The 19,521-nt window shown below is 49.1% G+C and overlaps 1 protein-coding gene across 3 annotated transcripts in view; it reads right to left on the bottom strand.

Moving 5' to 3' along the window:
- Positions 1-1,764: 1,764 nt before the first annotated feature.
- Positions 1,765-19,521, bottom strand: part of NCS1 (neuronal calcium sensor 1) — a 55,730-nt gene continuing 37,973 nt past the window's right edge. For 2 of the 3 annotated variants that reach the window (XM_043469849.1, XM_043469848.1), the window contains 4 exons: positions 16,153-16,241; positions 15,588-15,665; positions 12,952-13,069; positions 1,765-5,818 (listed from right to left, as the gene is read on the bottom strand). In XM_043469849.1, coding sequence (XP_043325784.1) covers positions 12,971-13,069; positions 15,588-15,665; positions 16,153-16,241 — 266 coding nt within the window. In that variant the 3' untranslated portion in view covers positions 1,765-5,818; positions 12,952-12,970. The remainder of the gene's footprint in view (positions 5,819-12,951; positions 13,070-15,587; positions 15,666-16,152; positions 16,242-19,521) is intronic. The other variant, XM_043469850.1, reaches the window with a different exon arrangement.

The raw sequence follows: 19,521 nt of genomic DNA, 5'->3' as shown, positions 1-19,521 counted from the left end.
TCTTACGTGGAGAATCCCGTGGACAGGGGAGCCTGGCGGGCTATAGTCTATGGGGTCGCAAAGAGTCGGACACAACTGAAGCAACTTAGTATGTGTCTGAAGGAGTTCTAGTGTCTTGAGCGAGGCTGGATGCTGGGTGCTCGGTGTGGCCATGGAGAGCACCATCTTTGTACCCTCTTCTCTGTGGCTGCTTCAGCCTCAAAGTGGGAGTTACACTGGGCCTTCCTCCAGCTTTGTCTCCCAGGTGATGGTGGTCTGACGATTCCTTTCACAAAACCAACTCTGAACCACAGCCTGTGTTTGCAGGTGGTGGCTCATTCTAAAGCTGGTGGCTTGATCATCAGCCTACACATGGGCAAGTCTTTCAGGAGCCTTGGGCCCAGAGCAATAATGTATTTCTAACCAGCAGTTATGCTCTTAATGTGACATCACCTTTTATTGTCTTCCTAATTAATGCTTCTGCAGCAAACTCCAGAAGGCAAAGACTGTCCCCTCCTCTGATCCCTCCTGCCCCTCCCAAACACCCGGCACATGAAGGGACCACGCCATGCGTGTCCAGCAAACATTTGGTCACTTAACTAGAGGGGAAAGAAGGGGTCCCTCCAAGATCCCAGGTTCTGGGTGGAGGGCAGCCATGCCAAATCATGGGGTGCCTTTCTGAGAGCCCCCATCAGGGCTAATTAACTACCCACCTCCCCGCCCAAAACATGCCTCCATTCAATAAGCAACAAGTCTCTGGGCCCTTGCGCCTGACACATGACAGGTGCAAAAGTTACGTGCAGGTGGATATTTCGCTTGAATCCCCAGCAAATGGAGGGTGGACGCCTCTTTAGAACCCAGTTGGGGAATTCCCTGGTGGTCCAGTGGTTAGGACTCAGGACTTTCACTGTCGAGAGCCTGGGTTCAATCCCTGGTCAGAGAACTAGGATCCCATGAGCCACATAACGTGGCCAAAAAAAATAAAAATGAGAACCCAGCTGGTTGTCCCCCAGTGTCAACAGCTCCCCAGGGATTCCAGCATGTGATTCCAGACCAGCAGGGCCTGGGAACTTGTTAGAAACGTACATTCCTAAGCCCCAGCTCAAACTCAGTTAATCAGAAACTGGCGGTGAGGCTGGCATCCTGGGTTTCCACGAGCTCTTGGGTGATTCTGACAATACTCAGTCCTGAGCGCCACTTGTTGGGGCCCCTGTTTTCAAACATAGTTAAACCCTGTAGAGACCCGCAAGAGATGAGACAGGCGGGCATGGAAACGCTGGGGGTGACTTGTGGGGTGGGCTCAGGGTTCACGCTGCTGAACCCATGGCTTCCACAGAAACTCCTGGAAACGCTCTGGTTTGCTCACCACACCCAAGGTTCTCACTCTGCACATGGTTTCTCTCGGGACAACTGGGCGGACAACACCCAAAGCAAGAGAAAGGGTGTCACAGGAGAAAGGAGAAACCTACAATGAAACGAAAAAAAAAACAGACAAAGCAACAGGTCCACACAAGGGAAGCAAAGACAAGTCAGGAAGCGTGTTTAATTGGCGTGACACAGACGACATACAGCGGGAACACGAGAGGAGGCCTGGGCATGCTGCGTGGCTTCTGTCCACCCCGGGGCCCCACCCCACCCCCAGCCGCACCACCAGGGCCAGGGCCTGCCCCTCCCCCAGAGACACCCACCGGCAGATTCAGACAGGACAGCACCCCGAAAGAAGTCCAGAGGGGCTGGGGAGGCAAACAAAGGAAATCACCACCCAGGAAACATTGCTTTTTTTTCCCCCCCCCTTTTTTTTGGTAAGAGTTGCCCAAATTCCTCTCCAAAGTCACAGGCTCTGGGCAGGGGGCACCATGACCATTCACGTCTCCACTGGCCTTTCACCTCGACCAAGGGCTCTAATGGTTCCACTCATGGCTGCTCCCCACAACGGCCCTGTGATAGGGGTTGAGCAGAGACTCACTCCCATCTGACGGAGGGAGAAACAGAGTCCCAGTGAGCAGCAGAGACTTGCTCAGAGTCCTGGAGAAAGCCGGTCACTGAGTCAGACTGGGAGCTTGTGGCAAAGACACAGGGGACACAGAAATGTACAGCCTGGGCGGAAGGAGGGAGTCGGGGGTGGGTGGGTGGAAGGGATTCTGAGTTCGTCCCAATCCCGGGGAGCAGACAAAGCCTGAGATGCCTAGATGCCAAGACAGAAGCTGGGACCAGCTGTTTATTCAACAAAAGCCTTTTTATTCATTCAAAAATCAACCATTGGGTTTATTCCGCAGATATTAAAAAAGAGGGGGGTGGGGGGCAAGGCTTCCCATCACAGTGCCCTTATGCTAATTCACTTGCTACCCCTGGGGTGGTCCTAGAAGAGGGGCGTGTGGGACACATGCTGCCAATGAGGTGGGGCTGGAAGCCCAGGGCCTGGGTGAGATCTTGGCCCCCCTCCTCAAATCCCCATCTGCAGCCTCCTTCTCAAATCATCTATTCGGCTGAGCAAGTCCCCCAAATGTCTTTACTGCTCATCACCACCAGGGGGCGCTCCCAGCATTCCCTTCAATACTTAGAAGCTGAAACCACTGGGAACCGGGTAGCTTGCGCTTGAACAGTGAAGCTGCCACTTCCCAGGACACCCAGGACTCCAACCCACCACCACCCCCCAAACCCCAAGAGAAGAGACAATGTCCCCGAAAGCCCAGGTGCATCTGTCATCTAGGAAGTGTCTGTCAAAATGAAAAGCACTTCAGGGGATGGAGAGGACACATGTTTGCCTTGACGTTACTCTAAACATTGCTTGGTTGAATACTGGAAACGCATGAGGTTTTCCTAAGTACCATCAACGCGGAGCAGGGAGCGGACATCGTGAGGAAGGAGCCAGGGCTGCTGCAGGTGTGCTGCCCGAGGCTGATTCCTGCTCCTGGGCTGGGGAGCGGGGTCAGGGGGTGGGGGAGGCTAAGAGCCTGGCTTCCAGCTGGCCTGGAAGCCCTGGAGAGCAGCAGCTGATGGGGTTGGGCCTCGGGTGGGAAACGGTGGCAGGGAGAGAGGCCCATGGACTGCTCAGGGTTCCAGGGTGCCGAGGCTGGAGGCCTGGTCAGAGGAGGGGACAGGCTTGTCGCTGTCCACAACCTCTGGCAAAAAATGGCCAGTGTCCAGCATGCTCTGGACAGTCTCCGGGCAAGGACCCAAGGTGTACCTGGGGCACGGGTCCACAGTACCTCCTGCTAAGCCACACCTGTGGCTCCAAACCAAAAGGCCAAAGGCGAGAAGGTGGGAGGAAAGCCTGGCACTCAGCTCTCCCCAGACACCTGGGAATCAATGCCTCAGCTGATGGGACCTACATGCTGAACCCTGGAGAATTCTCAGCCACAAGCCCTTTCCATGATGCCCCCGGGACAGCTGCACAACCACTCCTGACCCCTGGACCAGAGACACAGATTGAGTCTCAGAAGTCATCTGACCTCCAGTCCCAAGTCACCAAGCTCACCTCCCACCCTAGGCCCCCAGGTCAGAGCCAGGATGAAGAACTGCAGGATTTGTGATGGGTCCCGGGGCCTCCTGGGCCAGTGGCCTGAGCAGGAAGGGGACTGCAGGGGCCCCAAAGGGCCCAGGTTTCAAAGTCCCCCATGAAAACAAAACTACTGATCCCACTCATGCAGGGTCTGTCTGGGGGGCTTCCAGGGGAGGCAGAGGGTCCGCGAACGTCAGGAGGGAGAGGGGGGAGCTGGCTGAGTGGTCCAGCCCAAGGAGTGGACGCGCAAGGCCCACGCTGGCAGAGCCGCTCTCTGACAGAGCGTCTGGTGGCTGAGGGCTAAGGAGCAAGGGAATCTCTGGCCTCCTGGGAAAGTGCAAAGTAGACGGTGAGGGCGATTCCCAGTGGGGGCTGAGTGCCAGCTCCTCGTCTCCCGGGGCCGGGATAAGCAGGGAGGGGGTCGGCTGCTGACTGTGCAAAAAAGAAGGCAGGATTCTAGACGCCAGCCTGGCCCTACCACAGGCTGGGAGGCTGCTTCTGGCCCCCGAAGCCTTCCCTGGGGGAGGACATATTCTGAGCCTGGAAGCTGGCTCAGGAGCCCAGGAGGACCAGGATACTGCGGGGAGGGACAAGGTGTGTCATCGGACCCCACGCAACGCCACCACGGGCTGCCGTGTCCCTGAAGACATGTGCCAAGAGATGAGATGGAGGCTCAGACAGTCCCCGTGTCTGCTGGGGTCTGGAAACTTAGCCACAGACCACAGAGTCACCAACAGCAGGAGACCCGGGCTTAGAATTAGACAGCGTCGGCAGGGACAGAGAAAAGCCTTCAGAGCCTCCAGCCCAGGCCTCCTGGGTCTGCAACAGCGGCGGAAGCTGGGGCCCAGAGAGGGCAAGGGGGTGCCCGCGATCACAGAGCCAGCCTCGGGCTCCCAGCCTCTGCTCCAAGGTCATCTGACTCTGGGGCTGCTCTGTCTCAGTGGCAGGCAGAGCTAGAAAGTTCCACGAGCTCAGGCAGGTCACAGCCGGAGAGGCCACCTGAATGGGACTGCCTGCAGCTCATCTCTCCCCATCCTTCCTGGCTTCTCCCTTCTCTCCCCGCCCCCCTCCACCCTTCCTGGCTTTTGAGCTAAAGGAGGGAAGGGTACCGTGTTCCTCTGGACGAGGCAGGCAGGAAGGCAGGAAAGCAGAGTGATCAGCAATTCTCAAAGCCCTTAAACGTTGGCTCACTCCCTCTTCACCTCTCCTAGCTTCCTGGTCCATCCCCGCCGCCCGCCTTCCTGTCTCTCAGTCTCAGCACAAACCTCGCGGCTGCAAACACCAAAGCGAGAACCGAGAAGCTCAAAGCTGTCCCCTGTCCATCCTCAGAAAAGATGGGATGGACCCCCAGGAGGATACAGGACAAAGAGAGGTGTGAACTGGGAGCAGAGAATAGAGATCCAGAGAGGAGGCATTCGGGCAGAGGGAACAGTGCATTAGCCATTGAAGAAGCCCACCTTTCCCCTCTCCAAACATCAAGCAAGCACAGTATCTAAAATTTTAAATTAAAAAAAAAAAAAAGATTTTTGGCTTCTTGGCCGCTGCAGGCCACCATCCTCCTAAGAGTGTCGGCAGGTGGGTGAGGGGCGTGCACATGTAAACGGTGGGCCCCACATCCCTGGGACCGTTGGACACACAGAGGCAGCAGCAACAGTTAACAACCAATAAATAAAAGATATCAATTATATATGTATATATATATATAAAAAAAAACCTCACTTTCCCCACCAAAAGCACAATACTGTTATCACAGAAAATTAGCATCATCGTAATTAATCATCCTAGCCAAGCAGGCGGTTTTGCTGCCCGAGGAAGAGGGGGCGGCAACATCACGTTAACCCCCACGCCCGGAGCTTCCCCGCGGCCTCTCTGGCTTCAAAGGTCAAGGTGGGAGGCAGGGTTCTCCGACGTCCCCAAGGCATTCTCCCCATCTGTCAGTCGGAATCTTCTAGAACAGAAGGTAGTTTTGTTTTTTTTCTTTTTCAGTGTCTGTTTGAAATAGAAAAAAAAACACAAAAACACAAAAGCACACACGCAAGGAGAGCAGGCGAGACCGAGGCCCCGCCTGCAAAGCGGAGTCCTGGGTTCTGCAGAGGGCAGGGGCCTTTCCCATCCGTGGGCTCGTTTTCTGGACAAGCGGAGGTTGTTGGCGATCGGAGCCGGCGGCTTCAGGCGGCGGGTGGGTGCGGGGCGGGGGGGAGCCGGCCTCGCGATTCCAGGGCAGCTCGGCTGGGCGTGGATGCGGAGGAAGGCTCGGTGGACACGGGAGTCGGGGGCGGGGGAGTCAGGGCGGACGTGGCCTCATGGCACGGGAGGAGGTGAGTGGTTCCCAGGCATCTGGAAGACACAGGAGGGGGGGCCGGCTCAGCGCAGGCTGCCAGGGGCACGGAGCCGGCGGGAGTCAACCCTGCGGGCACCAGAGACTGGTTTCGTGGAAAACAATGCAGCCCAGTTCCTAACAGGCCACCGACCAGTACCCGTCCACGGCCCGGGGAGCGGGCACCCTGGAACTAGAGGACAAGGTGACAAGTCCTAAAAAGGTGCACTCCCTCCAGTCCACACATTTGGTGCTTAAGGATGTATGCTTCAGAAATAAATGCGATGCTTATGACAGTATCATCTGTAACAGCAAAATTAAACAGGAGAGGACAAACTGAGTGTCCGCGATAGGGGGACCGGCGGGATTAATAAGGACAGAACCATGTGACAGAGTGTGCAACGGTTAAGAACAAAGTGAGCAGGGGCCAATAAGCATAGGAAAAGATGCTCGGCAGAATCAGTCATCAGGGAAGAGCAAACCAAAACCACGAGGAGGGATTGCCCCGGTGGTCCAGTGGTTCAGACTTCCTGTTTCCAATGCAGGGGGCCGCAGGTCTAATCCCTGATCAGGGAACTAAGACCCCCATGCCTTGAGGGTTAGAGAGAGAGAGAGAAAGAAGCACCACTTCACAAATACTAGGATAAAACCTGAAACTGACAAGCATTAGTGAGGCTGTGGAGAAACTGGAACCCTCAATCATTCCTGGTAGCAACATAAAATGACGCAGATACTGTGGAAAAGTTTGGCAGTTCCCCCCACCCCAAATTAAGCTCATCAAATGCATTTAAATCCCTAAACTCATAATTACACATATTGTTTTTATAAAACATCATTGGCCACTTCTAAAGGATGTGAGAAATCCAACTTGTTTTGAAAACTGATAAAGAATCAAGTATCCATCCTGCCCTCCCTGTGAACACTATACCCTGGGGATAACCCACGAATGGATGAGGGAACATCTCCTTTTATAAAAGTGATGCACCCAGCCATGAAGGAAAGACAACTGTAGGATGTCACCATTTTGCAAGACCTGGTGAATGGATGGGGATGGCAATCAGCAAGAGGTGCTGATGTCACCGACATCACGTGTGCCTGCCGGACCCACACAACCCCAGCCATGAGACAGTCTCACCAAAAGTGGACCAAATCCAGTGGCAAGATCAACTGCCATTTGCAGGAAGAACAGGAAACAGGAGTCTGTAAACAGCACCCCAGGGCACCGTTAGCAAACCCCAGACTGTGGGGAACCCTACAGAATGCGCTTCTCAACAAACAGTGAGACGGAAAGGGAAGGGGGAAAATTTAAGAGATGAAAATAAACAAGAGGGGACTTCCCTGGTGATCCAGTGGTTAAGACTTTGCCTTCCAATGCAGGGGGTGCAGGTTCGATCCCTGGTCAGGGAACAAAGACCCCACATGCCTCACAGCCAAAAAAAACTCGAAAACAAAACCCATAAAACAGAAGCGATATTGTAACAAATTCAATAAAGAATTTTAAAGTAGTCCACATAAAAAAATTTTTAATAAAAAAGATATATAAAATAGAGACCTACCAACCAATTGCCATCTGTGGCTTTTATTCCAATTCTGATTCCAATAAACAAAGTGAGAAGAAAACTGTGAGATAATGGGAAACTGGAATTTAAATGCTGACGGGAGCGTATTAAGGAATTACTTTTTTCTTGGTATTATGGATTTTTTTAAAAAAGTCATTATGTTTTAGGAATACATTTTGAAATATTTATGTATGAAATGATATGATGTCTTGAATTTTCTTCAAAACAACCCAGCATGAGTGGTGTGGGGGAGGGAATAGATGGTCAAGATTGCTATGAATCCATGATTCTGAAGCTGGGTGATAGGTACATGGAGTTACATATTCTCCACTATTGCCTGAGAGTGTTTCTATAATAAAAATGGTTTCAATCCATCCTCAAATTTCCAACAACCTAAGTGTCCCATACCACAAGACTGGTTAAAGTATGGTCCAGCCATAAATGGAATACTATGCAGCTATTAAAAAGGATGATCTCAAGCAAGATTTAGTGATGCAGAAAGTATGCATGATCTCAGCTCCTGAATAATTCAATGAATTATATAACAGTAATTTATCTAAGAATTATGATACATCAGGAATCTCAGAAGGCAAATAAATCACAAAAACGATGGAACACAAGTTGGATATAATTATAACCAGACAGGATCTGGGAAAGCCTGAGAAAAAATGAGAAGGGCAATTTTCGGGAAGAGCTTTAGAAAAGTGAATCTTGTCACCCTGAAAAGCTTGTCACGGAAATAAAATTACACTGTCCTGGCTGACACGTGAGGGTGAGGGTAAGATATATGGCTACATAAATTGTGCTAAGGAAAGCCAGTGCAGACACAAAGAATGTGAAGCCACGTTGGATAAAACACGTTACAAACCTGTTACTGTTGAGTCTCCAAAAGAAAAAATAAGTGTTTCCTACAAGTTGTTCTTTGAAAAAACAAAGCAAAAACAGAAAAATAGCCAACAGCATGTGGTTATGAACTCATTGTTGTTGAGGAAATATGTATACATATACATTCATAGAAAACTGTGAGACAAAAACAAATAAGGTAATTCAAAAATAATTACACGCTTTAAAGAAATGAATTACACTGTACAACTTTTCCTCGGCGGGGAATACATCAAAACCCAGGCTTGCACCACTTTTCCATGGCCTGGAGGAAATGAAGCAGTTGTTAGGTGACAGTTGCCAAGGAGGCCGCTGGTGGTAATTCACAAAAAGGGGACCGTGAAAATTAGACAACAGATCAGGATGCGCTCCAGGACCCAGAGCTGCATACTGAGCATCTCTAAGATTATAGAAATATCTGTCACAGTTCCTTTACAAATTGGTTTGATTATTATGTTCCTATGTGACCCAGTTACTGAGCATTAAGTTTCTGTAAGTATTCAATTCTTTCTGAATCATTCTAGACACAAAATGTTCACAGTGGTTATTTCTGGGCTATATGTGTGTGTGTTCAGTCACTCAGTCGTGTCTGACTCTTTGCGACCCTTTGGACTATAGCCCACCAGGCTCCATTGTCCATGGAATTTTTCAGGCAAGAATACTGGACTGGGCTGCCATTTCCTCCTCCAGGGGAATCTTCCCGACCTAGGGATCAAACCTGCATCTCCTATGTCTTCTGCATTGCAGGTGGAGCCCTGCAATGGGTTATATATAAAAGGGTTATATATGAAGGGGTTTTTTTTTTTCCAATAATAATTTTTAATGGAGGTTTTCTTTTTAAACATGTTTTCTAATGTCCCTTCAATGAAAAAGGATTTAGTATGCAAGATAACACTAGAAGCTTCAAAACAGGCCTCCTAAACAAAATATCAGCAAATCAAATCTGATGACACATAAAAGCTTATCATGAGTGGCTTAGCATTCAAAAATCGATTGGTGTAAGTCAGAAGGGCCATCGTCACAAAATCCACAAGCAATAAATGCTGGAGAGGGCATGGAGAAAAGGGAACCCTCCTACACTGTTGGTGGGAAAGTAAATTGGTACAGCTGCTATGGAGGACAGTATGGAGGTTCCTTAAAAAACTAAAAATAGAGCTGCCATATGATCCTACAATCCCACTCCTGGGCATATATGCAGAGAAAAACATGGTTCGAAGGGATATATGCACCCCAGTGTTCACTGTAGCACTGTTTACAATAGCCAAGACATGGAAGCAACCTAAATATCCATCGACAAATGAATGGATAAAGAAGATGTGGTACATACATACAATGGAACATTACTCAGCCGTTAAAAAGAATGAAATAACGCCATTTGCAGCAACATGGATGACCCTAGAGATTGAGTGAAGAAAGTCAGACAGAGAAAGACAAATATCATGTGGCATCACATATGTAAAACTGAAAAAAAAAATTATAAAAATGAGTTTATTTACAAGACAGAAACAGACTCAGAGACTTAGAGAATGAACTTTTGGTTACCTGGGGGTAAGGCTGGAAGGGAAGGACAGCTAGAGAGTTTGGGGTTGACATGTACACATTGCTATGTTTAAAACAGGTAACCAGAAAGACCTACTGTATAGCACAGGGAACTCTGCTCAATATTATATAGCAACCTAAATGGGAAAAGAATTTGAAAAAGAACAGAAAAAAAACATAGAATATCTAAAAAACATAGAATATTTAAATGGGCAGGACTCCATGGATGAGCCATACAATGTATTCACACACACACATACAAATCAACTGGTGTAATTCATCATCTTAACAACAAAGAGAGAAAAGTCATATAAGAATATTGATTAGTGCAAAAAAAAAAAAGAATATTGATTAGTGCAGAAAATTTTGATAAAATTCAACACCACTAATGATTAAAAAAAAAAAAAAAAACTCCTAGAAAACTAGAAAAGAAGAAACCTTTCTAAATCTGATCAAATCTATCTAACAACCTAACTAATACAAACCTAATACAAAACGTAACTAATACAACCTAACTAATAACAAACAACCTAACTAATGGGAAATTATTGAAAGCTTTCCCCCGAGAGTTAGACCTTCATCACTCCTGTGTGACTGGAGAGCCCAACCAGCAAGGAAGCAGGAGAAAGGAACAAAGGCAGAGAGATAGGAAAGGGAGAAACAGAACGTAGACAATACAAAAGAATCTAAGGCAGAATCTAAGATTTCATAAGTGAAGTTAGCAGGACCTTGGTTACAGGATCAGTTAAAGAAAAATCACCTGAATTTCTATAAACCAGAAACAAGTGGAAAATACAATTAAAATTATTACTTAAAACACCATCAAAAACATCAAATACCTAGGAATAAATCTATTAAGAGATGTGAAAGACCTTTTAGCTAAAAATAGCAAAATGTTACCAAGACAAAAATTCAAAGGATGGCATCACCAACTCAATGGACATGAGTTTGAGTAAACTCTGGGAGTTGGTGATGGACAGGGAGGCCTAGCGTGCTGCAGTCCATGGGGCCACAAAGAGTCGGACACGACTGAGCACCTGAACAGAACTCACTGAAACAGAGAGATACACCATCTTCACGGATTGGAACACCCATCATTATAAAGTTGCCAATTTTCCCCCAAGTTAAATAGGAGATTCAACTCTTGTATGCATGCTAAGTCACTTCAGTAGTGTCCAACTCTTTGCAACCCTATGGATGTAGCCCGCCAGGCTCCTCTGTCCATGGGATTCTCCAGACAAGAATATTGGAGTGGGTTGCCATGCCCTCCTCCAGGTGATCTTCCCAACCCAGGGATTGAACCCAAGTCTCTTACATCTCCTGCATTGGCAGGCAGGTTCTTTACCACTAGCACCACCTGGGAAGCCGAGATTCAACTCAATCCCAATCAAAATCCAAGCAGGGGTGTGTGTGTGTGTGTGTGTGTGTGTGTGTGTGTGTGTGTGTGTGTGTGTGTGTGTGTGTGTGTGTGTGTGTGTGTGTGTGTGTGTGTGTGTGTGTGTGCGCGCGCGCGCACATAGGCATTTATAAGTTGATTCTAAAATGTATATAGAAATACAAATAGCTTAAAGTAGTGAAGGCATTCTTGAGAAAGAAGCAATGGGATCTTGCTTCTCGAAATCGGGTTATAAAAAGACTGTGCTTTCACCTTGGGTTCTCTCCCTCCCAGAAATCTCACGCTCAGGGAAGCCAGTCACCATGCTGTTAGGCAGCCTTGTGCAGAGGGGCACATGGTGAGGCTGCCAAGCCAAATGAGTGAGCTTAGAAGTGGGTCACCCCCAGCCACACCTTCAGATGAGACCGCAGCCCTGGCCAACAGTTAGTGATCACCCCGGTTTACCTAACACAGAGGGGTTTCTCAGGACATAGGACTTTGAGCGCTAAATCTAGGATAGCCTTGGGCCAACTGGGATTGTTTATCATCCTCCTGACAGCTTGGCTGTATCCTCAAGAGACACTTTGAGCCGAAGGCACCAAAAAAAGCTGCATCCAAATCCCTGATGTTTGTTCTTTCCAGCTGCAGTTTTGCAAGATCTCAGTATGTAGCAACAGACAACTAAGACAGCGCTGCACATAAGGTGATGGTAAAATTGAGTATGCACACATCAGCTTCCTGGGTAGCTCAGCTGGTAAAGAATCTGCCTGCAATGCAGGAGATGCTGGTTCGATTCCTGGATCGGGAAGATCCCCTGGAGAAGGGATAAGCTACTCACTCCAGTATTCTTGGGCCTCCCTGCTCAGATGGTAAAGAAGCCGCCTGCAATGCAGGAGACCTGGGTTTGATCCCTGGGTTGGGAAGATCCCCTGGAGAAGGGAATGGCAACCCACTCCAGTACTCTTGCCTGGAGAATTCCATGGACAGGGGAGCCTGCCAGGCCCAGTCCATGGGATCACAAGAAATCTGACACGACTGAGCGATTTTCACTTTCACTTTCACATATGCCAATGTGCCCAACTTCAGCGCTCATCAGAGACATGCAGATAAAGATTACAACAAGCTATCACTACAGGCTCACCAAAACAGCTGAAATTTAAGAAGACATAGAAGATCCAATGCTGGCCAGGAAGTGGAGCACTGGGAGCACCCATATATCACGAGTGGGAGTAGGAGATAATACAACCACATTGGAAAACTGTCCAGTAGTAACAACTAAAGCTAAATATACTACACACATTCTGTGTTCCAGCAATTCTACTCTTAGGTCTGTACCGACAGAATGCATCATCCAGGAGACACATTTAAGACAGCTGGACAGGACCGTGGGGGTCAGTTCTCTGCCAGCAACAGAAGCCTCAGTAGGCTATCATCCTGCACTAAGAGCAGAAAACCAAAAGCTTTTGAATTAAAAAAAAGAAACCACATTTGAGCTATTGATCAAGAGAGTCAGAAGCTGAGGTCTTCAGCCACCCTGAGTGAGAAGGGATATTCTCCCAGGCCCCTGGCCCTGACTGAGAACTGGGACGTTTCAAAGTGTTTTCAACCCAGGGAAACTTCTATTCAAGTCAAGTCTCTGGATGAATCTAGGTATATAAAAATGACAAAAACAGAGGAGACCTGGCTGATCTGAAGGCCCTGCCTCCTGGGCCTCCCCCTACTTACCTGCCAAACCCAGGTGTCCTCTGGCTGGGTGTCCCCCTTGCCCCCACCCCACCCCCAGGCCCCCTCCACTCACCCCAGCTCTGGGCCTTGGACTATACCAGCCCATCATAGAGGGACAGCGCCTGCACGATGGACGGGTCCGCCTTGGATCCTTCCTGGAACTCCTGCAGCGTCAGCTTCCCATCGGCGTTCTGTAAGCAGAGAGGCGGGTAGAGGGGAGGGGGTGGCCAGCCTCCTAGGATGGAGGCCTCTGGCCCGGACCCTGGACACGCCCTCCCCAAGCCCAGCCCAGGGCTGGTCCCCAGAGAGCTTCCAAAGTTAGGTCAGGAGGGAGGCAAGGCCGCTCATTAGGTGGGAGGAGCCGGGCACTTCCTGGCTGGCTCACCTTGGCTCGGCGACCCGCCTCTCAGGGCTCCTTTTTTGCATCTGGGGACTGGAGAGACATGCCCACCTTCTTCAGGGCACTGGGGGAGCCGTCCTTGAGCTCAAGCTGTTGTAAAGGGCTTGGCTGACTGGCAGTGCCCCTTAGGGCCATAGTTATCATCCTCGCTGCTGTTCGTCCTCACAAAGACTGTTAATCCCACAAGGCTGAGGGCCTGATGCGTGTCTCTGGGGGTCACCCTTGGAAAGGTGTTTAAGCCATTTCTGGAGCAGTGTACACCAAACTCCAGAGATTGGCAAGGAGGCTGGGTGGAACCCACGTAAGAGGGCTTTGGTGGATCTCTTGTGGGAGGAAAGGATTCAGGCCAGACTTCCTTCCCTGGAGCATCTTTCAAGGAAACACGTGAGGGCAAAAGAAAAAGGCTTTGGCGGCCACCCCCTCCCTGCCACGTCCCACACCCGGAGAGGGACGGTGTGATGAGGATTCCACAAACTCAGCAGGCAGACCTCAAGGGGTGTCCACTGTGGGCCCCACTCACGCTACACGGGTGCTTGGTCTAAAGAAGAGGGGCTGGTCTTATCACCGTTTTACCGGTGAGGATGCTAAAGCTCAGTCACCTGCCCAGGGTCCCCTGGCTGCTAACTGGGGAAGCCGGGTTTGCACCCAATCTGACCCCAGTATGCACTTTTGTGTCCCAAAATAAGGGAGGTCTGAGTGGGGGCGGGGGAGGGGGATTTAACACCTTGCTGTTGAATAACATTGAACCTCTCTGCAGGAAACTAGGATTCTCAGCCCACACTCTGTGGACGCATGTTTTGATTGTCACCAGGAGCCCAGCGCCGACTGAGCCTCCATGTCTGAGCCTCTCTGACGTGAGCTGATCTCACTTTTTTAATTAAGGAAGTCAGGCCTCAGGCTCAAAGCTTTCAGGACAAGCACCTGCACCCAACCAGGATGTAATAATAAGGCCAAGGTCACTCTCATTCATGTTCTTTTTTGAAGGCAAGCAACACTGGGTTTCCGTACCATCCTGCTATCCAATTACTATTTAAAAACAATGCTATTTCCACTTTTAAAACTTTGGTATAAAGAAAGGTTTCTTATATAATATTGCTTATATGCAGAAGCTTAAAAAATGGATACAAATGAACTTATTTATGATACAGAAGCAGACTCATAGATTTAGAGAATGAATTTATGGTCACCAGCAGGGGAAGGGCTGGGGGAGCGATAGGTGGGGAGTTTGGGATTGACATATATACACTGCTACACTTAAAATGGACGACCAACAAGGACCTACTGTATAGCTCAGGGGACCCTGCTCAATGTCACGTGGCAGCCTGGATGGGAGGGGAGTGTGGGGGAGAATGGCCACACGTTATATGCATGGCCGAGTCCCTTTGCTGTCCGCCTGAAACCACCACGACATTGTTTGTCAATCGGCTATACCCCAATACAAAATAAAAAGTTTAAAAAAAAATAATAAGAATGAACTTACTTACAAAACAGACTCAGAGAGAATGAGTTTATTCCCCTGGTTACCAGCAGGGGGCAGGGGGAGGGCTAGACTGGGAGTTTGGGATTGCCATGGACACACTGCTATATTTAAAATAGATAACCAACAAGGGCCTACTGTAAAAAATGATAATAAAAATAACAAACTCATTTTAAAAAGAAGGGTTTCTTATACTGGGGTCTGTGGACAGAATTCAGCAGGTCTGTGAACTAAAATGGGAAAAAAAGAGGTCGTTCTTTTTGCTAACTTCTAACTGAAATTGAGCCCTTCCTTCCATAATGAATCTGGGTGACGATCCCCCACAGGACCGGCAGTACCTGTGACTTTGTCAACCGTGGGGATCTCAGCATTTTCATGATACATCACAGCTGCTGTAGGACCACCCATACATATCGCCCCACTTTGGTATTATGGGATGGTTAAACCCACCTCTATATCTTATTATCCAACGTATTCATAAAGAAGCTCACATCACAAATTTTTTTTTAAAAAAGGTCTTGCCAGCTGTATTCCAAATAGCTCCCTTCTTAATCCTGTGGATTTTATCTGAAGCACTTAAAAATCATTATTCTGAGGAATCCACAGCCAACTTGTCCAGAATGCCAATATCTCTGGTCCATGGCAAAAAATGTACAAGGTTAAGAATCTTAGTGAATCAAAGAGAAAGAGCTGGACAAATTTAATTAAAACCCTTGATGTTCAAAGGGGATGGCTGCCAGCCAGACCAGTGGACATCACACCAGTTATGATGCCTACCTACTCATGAGCCGGACCCCTAGGTGGTCAGCGGAGCCTATGGGAGGGGTCTCACCTTGTCCATCATGGCGAAGATCCGGTCCACCCTCTTCTCTGGGGTGTTCTCCTCCTCAGGGAGCTCTACGGTGTTCCCCTGCCAGGGACAGATGAGGTGGGGACTGGCCTCTGCCACACCTGGCTTGGGGCCCTTTGCTCAAAAATACGCCCCCCCCAACTCCCGCCAACCCGGGAATTCCCTCAGTCCAGTGGTTAAGACTCCACACTTCCAATGCAGAGGGTGAGGGTTCGATCCCTAGTCAAGGAACTAAGATCCCACATGACCCGGGGCACAGCCAAAAAAAAATATGCCCCCCAGACAGGGGCAGTTCCAGAGGAGGCCTGCCTCTCCCTCCCTCCGACTCCCCACAATGCCGCCACCATCTGTAATTCTGCTCCAGAACATCCCATCCACCCCAGCCCCCATCTGCACAGAGCAACCCCAGGCAGTGACCCTCATCGGGCCATCTCTTACCCCAGGCAGGAGAGCCACCCCAGGGGGTGCTTCCTCTGGGCCAGGCCCAGTCACTAAATTTCATGTCCCTATGGCCTCCCCCTCACCCCATATGACCCAAGTTTCTCACCACCATCTGGTAAATGGCGTCCACAATGTCCAGCATCTCGTTCCTGGTGATGTAGCCGTCGTTGTCCAAGTCGTAGAGCTTGAAGGCCCCTGCAATCAGCCAGCCAGGATGGAGTCACCTCTGGCCCGGGGCAGGGGAGGCGGCCCCACCCCGCATCTCAGCATGCAGTCCGGCCAAGAGCCCCACCACTCATCCAGTCAACGAATATCTGTTGTTGTCTAGCAGCTCAGCCATCTCTGACTCTGCTCGACCCCACGGACTGTAGCCCACCAGGCTCCTCCGCCCATGCGATTTCCCAAACAAGAATACTGGAGAGGGTTGCCATTTCCTACTCCAGGGGCTCTTCCCCACCCAGGGATCCATCTCACATCTCCCGCATTAGCAGGCGAATGCTTTACCACTGAGCCACCTGGGAAGCCCAATGAATATTTACATCAACACAGATGGGAGGAGACAGACAGACACACAAAAGGACCCAGGCACCATTTCAACCAGAGTTATTAAAGATACATATATGCAAAGGAGACACCAGGTCTGCAAGAGCTGAGGCCTCAGAGGCTGGAGCTGAGGGGGGAGGGGGCCCCAGGAGCATCTCCCAAGCACCGCCCTCCCTCCCCACCTACCAGCCTCTGCCTGTCTCAGTCACTCCCTTTCCACACTGATGCTGTATCTTGCTAGGGTCATCTTAGAAAATAAAATCATATGCCCGGGAAAGGGGGAGGAGCTTCTGCATAAATAAAACCCTCTTTTATTCCTAAAAGAAACCGCTGTGTTTTCTTGCTGCCAATACAAAGCGGTGAAGATGTCTCAGTGAGAAGCGGTGTTCAGTCGCTCAGTCATGACGACCCTTTGCGACCCCATGGACTGCAGCATGCCAGGTTTCCCTATCCTGCACCATCTCCTGGAGCTTGCTCAAACTCATGTCCATCAAGTCGGTGATGCCATCCAACCATCTTCTGTCCTTCCCTTCTCCTCCTGCTCTCAATCTTTCCCAGCCTCAGGGTCTTTTTTAATGAGTCAGCTCTTCCCATTAGGTGGCCAAAGTACTGGAGCTTCAGCTTCAGCATCAGTCTTTCCAATGAATATTCAGGACTGATTTCCCTTAGGATGGACTGGTTGGATCTCCTTGCAATCCAAGGGACTCTCAAGAGTCTTCTCCAACACCACAGTTCAAAAGCATCAATTCTTCAGTGCTCAGCCTTCTTTATGATCCAACTCTCACATCCATAAATGACTACTGGGAAAACCATAGCTTTGACTATACAGACCTTTGTTGGTAAAGTAATGCCTCTACTTTTTAAATACGCTGTCTAGGTTTGTCATAGCTTTTCTCCCAAAGAACAAGCGTCTTGCTCATTTCATGGCTGCAGTCATTGTCTGCAGTGATTTTGGAGCCCAAGAAAATAAAGTCTGTCACTGTTTCATTGTTTCCCCATCTATTTGCCATGAAGTGATGGGGTCCGATACCATGATCTTGGTTTTTTGAATGTTGAGTTTTAAGCCAGCTTTTTCACTTTTCTCTTTCACTTTCATCCAGAGGTTCTTTAGTTCCTCTTCATAAGGGTGGTGCCATAAAGATGGTGTCATCTCCATATCTGAGGTTATTGATATTTCTCCCAGCAATCTTGATTCCAGCTTGTGCTTCATCCAGCCCGGCATTTCACATGATGTACTCTGCATGTAAGTTAAATAAGCAGGGTGACAATAGACAGCCTTGACATACTCCTTTCCCAATTTGGAACCAGTTTGTTGTTCCATGTCCAGTTCTAACTGTTGCTTCTTAACTTGCATACAGATTTTTCAGGAGGCAGGTCAGGTGGGCTGGTATTTCCATCTGTTTAAGAATTTTCCACAGTTTGTTGTGATCCACACAGTCAAAGGCTTTAGTGTAGTCAATGAAGCAGAAGTGGAAGTTTTTCTGGAATTCTCTTGCTTTTTTTTTTTCTATGATCCAATGGATATTGGCAATTTGATCTCTGGTTCCTCTACCTATTCTAAATCCAGCTTGGAAAAAAAAAAATCCAGCTTGAACATCTGGAAGTTCTTGGTTCACGTACTGTTGAAGCCTAGCTTGGAGAATTTTGAGCATTACTTTGCTAGCATGTAAGATGAGTGCAATTGTGCGACAGTTTGAATATTCTTTTCTTTGCGTTTCTTTGGGACTGGAATGAACACTGACCTTTCCCAGTCCTGTGGCCACTGCTGAGTTACCCAAATGTGCTGGCATATGCGTGCAGCACTTTTTCAACATCATCTTTTAGGATTTGAAATACCTCAGCTGGAATTCCATCACGTCCACTAGCTTTGTTCATAGTGATGCTTCCTAAGGCCCACTTGACACTCCACAATGTCTGGTTCTAGGTGAGTGATCACACCATCATGGTTATCTGGGTCATGAAGACCTTTTTTGTATAGTTCTTCTGTGTATTATTGCCACCTCTTCTTAATATCTTCTGCTTCTGTTAGGTCTGTACCATTTCTGTCCTTTATTGAGCCCATCTTTGCATGAAATGTTCCCTTGGTATCTCTAATTTTCTTGAAGAGCTTTCTAGTCTTTTCCATTCTGTTGTTTTCCTCTATTTCTTTGCATTGATCACTGAGGAAGGCTATCTTATCTCTCCTTGCTATTCTTTGGAACTCTGCATTCAGGGAGAAGTGAGTTCTAGTCCACGGTCTTCATCTTCTCTCCAGATTCCCTCACTCTCCCCTCTGAATCCTTCTCTTGACCCTCTTCAGGGCCTTGCACATGCTGTTCCCCTGCAGGAGCCCTCTTTCCTCCTCCCTCTCCCAGCCAGCTTCCCCCTTCCCAGCTCAGCTCCCAACACACAACAGGGCCAGCTCCTGTCCGGTCAGCTCACATCTCCCACTTCCTGCCTTGGCTGCAGTTTTCTGGGACCTTATGGATAATGCCCCCATGCTAGACTGACAGCCACAAAGGCAGGTGCCTGTCTATCTGATGCTCCAGTGGGTCCCAGCCTCTGCCCAGCACTGACACGTGGCCATGTTTGGTCAGTATCTGTTGGCTGAACCAGTACATAAGTGAATGAATGAGATCAGTCATCAAAACAGCCTCCGAAGTGGTGGGTCCAGCCCTGGAAGCGGAGTTTTTAGCTCCACGCTGTCCTGCCTGAGGTGCCATGTCTGTGTGTGTTAGCCGCTCAGTCGTGTCCACCTCTTTGTGACCCCATGGACTGTAGCCCGCCAGCCTCCTCTGTCCATGGAATTCTCCAGGCAAGAACACTGGAGTGGGTTGCCATTTCCTCCTCCAGGGGGCCTTCCCAACCCAGAGATCAAACCCGGGTCAGGTTGCAGGCAGATTCCTTCACCACTGAGCCTCCCATGTCTGCACCTGCTCAAATGTCCCTCTGC

The sequence above is a fragment of the Cervus canadensis genome, chromosome 5 (genome assembly GCF_019320065.1).
Source record: "Cervus canadensis isolate Bull #8, Minnesota chromosome 5, ASM1932006v1, whole genome shotgun sequence".
Taxonomy (NCBI): Eukaryota; Metazoa; Chordata; class Mammalia; order Artiodactyla; family Cervidae; genus Cervus; species Cervus canadensis.
The sequence above is the reverse complement of the archived record's forward strand: the minus strand, read 5'-3'. Positions and strand labels throughout refer to the sequence as shown.